Raw genomic sequence first — 3,775 nt, 5'->3', positions numbered from 1 at the left:
ATATTATACATTGAGATATGATTGAGGACAGCAAATAATTATTGAACATACACACTCTTATGTACATTTTTATTTACATGCATTATTAACTCATTTATTTTTTTTTTCACTGTTTAAGGTTTATTGGGGGTTTTAGTTGGTATAACACTTGGATAGTTAGTTGCATTGTTTACATGTAGACTTTTTATGTTATATGGTAATGTACACTGCTGATATATATAGTTCACAAAATAAGATCCTTTGGAACAATTATGCACAAGACATACGATATTGGATTTATACACTGGATCCCAGGATGTGACTGATTGGGAAAAAATGTTGTACTACGCATGTTCAGTGAAGGAGCCAGGAAGTTATATAACACACGGTAAACATCCACCTGGCTCAAGGGGCAAATGCAGCATGTACAGCATTGGCAGAGGTGCGTCAGAGGTGGCAGAACTATTTCACACTAACCAGTTTAGGACTACACAAGATTAATACCATCCAGCATCAGGATATAGCTGTGGATTTTACAAACCATTCCTATTTCTAACTTCAGGAGTTGATGTTTTTCCCAGTCCATCTTAAAATACTACTGCTTTAATCACAGATCAGATAAAAAGGACAACATGCACAATCTCCAACTAGAATCCTGTTGTAGCCTAGACAGTGAAATGATATGACATCAGAAGATTAAAATTGCAGCTCTTTTTGGATCCCCCAAAGTGTATCTGCACTCTTCTTCAAACAGGCCTCTTCCTCAGGAGTCAGAGTCACCTTCACAAGGTCTGAGATTCCATTCTGTCCCAAAATGCAAGGAACTCTAAGGAAGACATCATCCTTTATTCCATAGAGACCCTTAATCATGGTGAAAACTGGGTGCACCTGCCTAAGATTCTTCATTATACTCTCTGCCAAATCTGCTAGAGAGAGTCCAATGGCCCAGGATGTGTAGCCTTTGAGTTTGATCTCCTCATAAGCACTCTCAACCACCTGTTTGTGAACCTCTTTCCACTGTTCCTTATCTTTATCAGTCTCTAAATCTGGGTGCGGAGTCTTCAGGGAGACACCAGCAACATTCATTCCACTCCATACAGGCACACTGGAATCTCCATGTTCCCCAAGGACCCACCCATGACAGCTTAATGGGTGAACTTCCAGCCTTTCCCCCATCAGGTAACGGAATCGGGCTGAATCCAGATTGCAACCACTTCCAATAACACGTTTTTTGGGAAAACCACTTATCTTCCAAGCCACGTAGGTCAAGATATCCACTGGATTTGAAACAATAAGCAACTTGCAGTTCAGGTTGTATTTTACATTAAGAATGATGAATTTAAAGATGTTCACATTACGCTGGACCAAATTAAGACGGCTTTCTCCCTCTTGCTGATGTGTCCCAGCCGTGATAATGACCAGCTTGGAGTTTGCAGTTACATTATAGTCTTTGCCAGAGACAATCTTTGGTGTTCTAAGGAAAAGGCTGCCATGTTGGAGATCCATCATCTCTCCCTTCAATTTGTCTTCGATGACATCAACAAGATCAACTTCATCTGCCAAGTCCTTCATTAAGATACTGATGGCACAGGTCATGCCAACAGCACCAACCCCAACAACTGTAATCTTATTCTGGGGGCTCTGTTCTTCCTTTAGAAGATTATGAATCAGCTGATCCTTGAGAGTTGCCATATTGGACTTGGAACCAAAAGGAATTGGGAATGCACATCGCGTGGTCGTCAGGGCGCATGGCAATGAGATCTGGAATCGGTGGCAGCGACTGCAGCACTCCCATTATTAACTCATTTAACCCTGGCAACAACCCTACTACCTTGAGTGGATCTAGGGACTTAAATAATAGCATCAGTTCTTTCTCTCTGTATCAGCAAGCTCTGTCTCCACATTACTTTGCATATTAACTTTATTTGCTCCTAGTGCAATACAGGCTTTTCCATGGGAAAGAAGGACAGCAGCAATGTAGGCCTGCATACCTATGACTTGTGAACCAAAAAGAAGAGAGTCATCATCCATAATACTTTTAGCAAAAAAAAAAAAAAAAAAAGACAGAACAACTGGGGAAGGAGTGGGGGCTTTGGATGTGGACACATCAGAATCACATGGAGTGGGAAAAGATTTTAGAAATGGTAGCAGGGAAGAGGGATAGGAAAGCTGGTCAGGCACCATAACATATATCTAGTTCAACCTTTGAGGCAAGAGGGAGCTACTAAAGGGTTTTGAGTAGGGGAGAGACATAGCACTAATCACTCAAACAGTGAGTGAACCTTACCCCCAGCCCAGAATCTACAGCTCACCAGAGATTTGCTATTCTCATCTAATGCATGTTCTTCATTAATCTTCAAAACGAACATTTGAAGAAAGTACTCTTTCCCCCACTTTAAAGTTGAAGAAATTAAATGGTATCTTGAGAGACTTATAAATGTCAAGTGTCTAATGTATGATAACCATTATGAGTGGTTCTCTAAAGATTTGTGAATGAATAGTTTGAATACTAATATCCATTACATTTCTGGCCTTATGTTAAGTACTGATTAGGATGGAGAAAGTGATATACATTATGTGGCCCTCATTCCCAAAGAACCTGCAGTGCTGTTGAGGAGATAAGATTTATACACTAACACCTGCCACACAAAATAGAGAATAATACCAGGTAATAAATACAAATTATACCAAGAGATTTGTTGGTCAAGTAGGGTCTCTCTGAGGAGGTGACACTTTATCAAAACCCTGGATAAAGTGAAGATTCTGGGGGTAAGGAAAGCCCAGGTAGTTAGCTGCTAAAAGGAGACTTAGAGATTTTCCAACTTAAATTATGGGCTTTGAATATTTTTTGAGCATTGAAATCATTTTGTAAATAAACATTTTGATAGTATTCTAACACATAAAACAGAAATAAGTAGATCTCTTTGTTTGGAAAGTAGGGGTGGAGGACCAAGTGTCCCCAGCTCTTGGATTTTTGCATTCTGCAGTTCAGGGCACCTCCTAGAATCTCCAAGATCCCAAGTAACACTGTCTGGGGGAAAAAAGTGTTTAAATATGAAATTCTTATTTGACAGATGGGTAAACCAAGACCAAGAGACTAAGTCACTTGCCTTAGAAATCACAGCTACTTAGTAGTGGTTCTGAGTATAGAACTCGTATCTTCTCCCTCAGAAAATAAGACTCTACCACACTCCATTCCTTCACGCCATAAGTATCTATTAACCTCCAACAATGCCCCAGGCACCAGCTTCATCACTGAAGAAAATGTAATGAGAAAAAAAACCAACAACATGCTACTGGCCTTATGCTGTGTTTATTTCCTGTATTAAAAAATAATCACAAAACTACTTAATTATGAACTGTGGTAAGTCCAACAAATAAATGTGCCCTAAAGCATCGTAATATGCCCTTCATAAGACCAGGAACAGAAAAGAGATTTATCACATGGGCCATAGGAAGGTTTTGTCATAAGAATTTACGTTCTTAGTAATATGCCTCCCCCATGTGACATATGTTGACTCTTTGTATTTTAATAAAGACTTTTCATGATTGAATTCATGCTCACACATCTGCTTTGTCCATCAGACTGAAAAGACTTTTCAGTCACCAAGTCAGGTGCATTGATTTGAATAAATGCTGTGTACTGAAACACCTTTCTTTTCCTGCAGTATTTACCCAGCATCTAACTATTGACATTTTTCTCTACTTAACATATATGGAGATGACCCTTCTCTCCTCCTTTCCTTAGGGAGTACACACTTTGCAATTGGAAGGAAAATTACATTCTTCAGTCAGA

At 39.4% G+C, this 3,775-nt stretch overlaps 1 protein-coding gene across 3 annotated transcripts; it reads right to left on the bottom strand.

Annotated features, from left to right (window-relative positions):
• Positions 1-675: 675 nt before the first annotated feature.
• On the bottom strand, positions 676-1,700 carry LOC116458666 (L-lactate dehydrogenase A chain-like). 3 transcript variants are annotated; one of them, XM_058431418.1, is made up of 2 exons: positions 1,430-1,700; positions 676-1,258 (listed from the first exon to the last, which is right to left on the bottom strand). In XM_058431418.1, exons 1-2 carry the CDS (start codon positions 1,669-1,671, stop codon positions 676-678), a joined length of 825 nt encoding a protein of 274 aa, XP_058287401.1. In that variant the 5' UTR covers positions 1,672-1,700. The 3 variants fall into 3 exon arrangements, with proteins under 3 accessions (XP_058287401.1, XP_058287400.1, XP_031994407.1); XM_058431417.1 differs by having other exon boundaries at positions 676-1,278; positions 1,441-1,700; XM_032138516.2 differs by having other exon boundaries at positions 676-1,700.
• Between the last annotated feature and the right edge of the window lie 2,075 nt (positions 1,701-3,775).

Source organism: Hylobates moloch, unplaced genomic scaffold, assembly GCF_009828535.3.
Source record: "Hylobates moloch isolate HMO894 unplaced genomic scaffold, HMol_V3 SCAFFOLD_19, whole genome shotgun sequence".
Classification (NCBI taxonomy): domain Eukaryota; kingdom Metazoa; phylum Chordata; class Mammalia; order Primates; family Hylobatidae; genus Hylobates; species Hylobates moloch.
The sequence above is the reverse complement of the archived record's forward strand: the minus strand, read 5'-3'. Positions and strand labels throughout refer to the sequence as shown.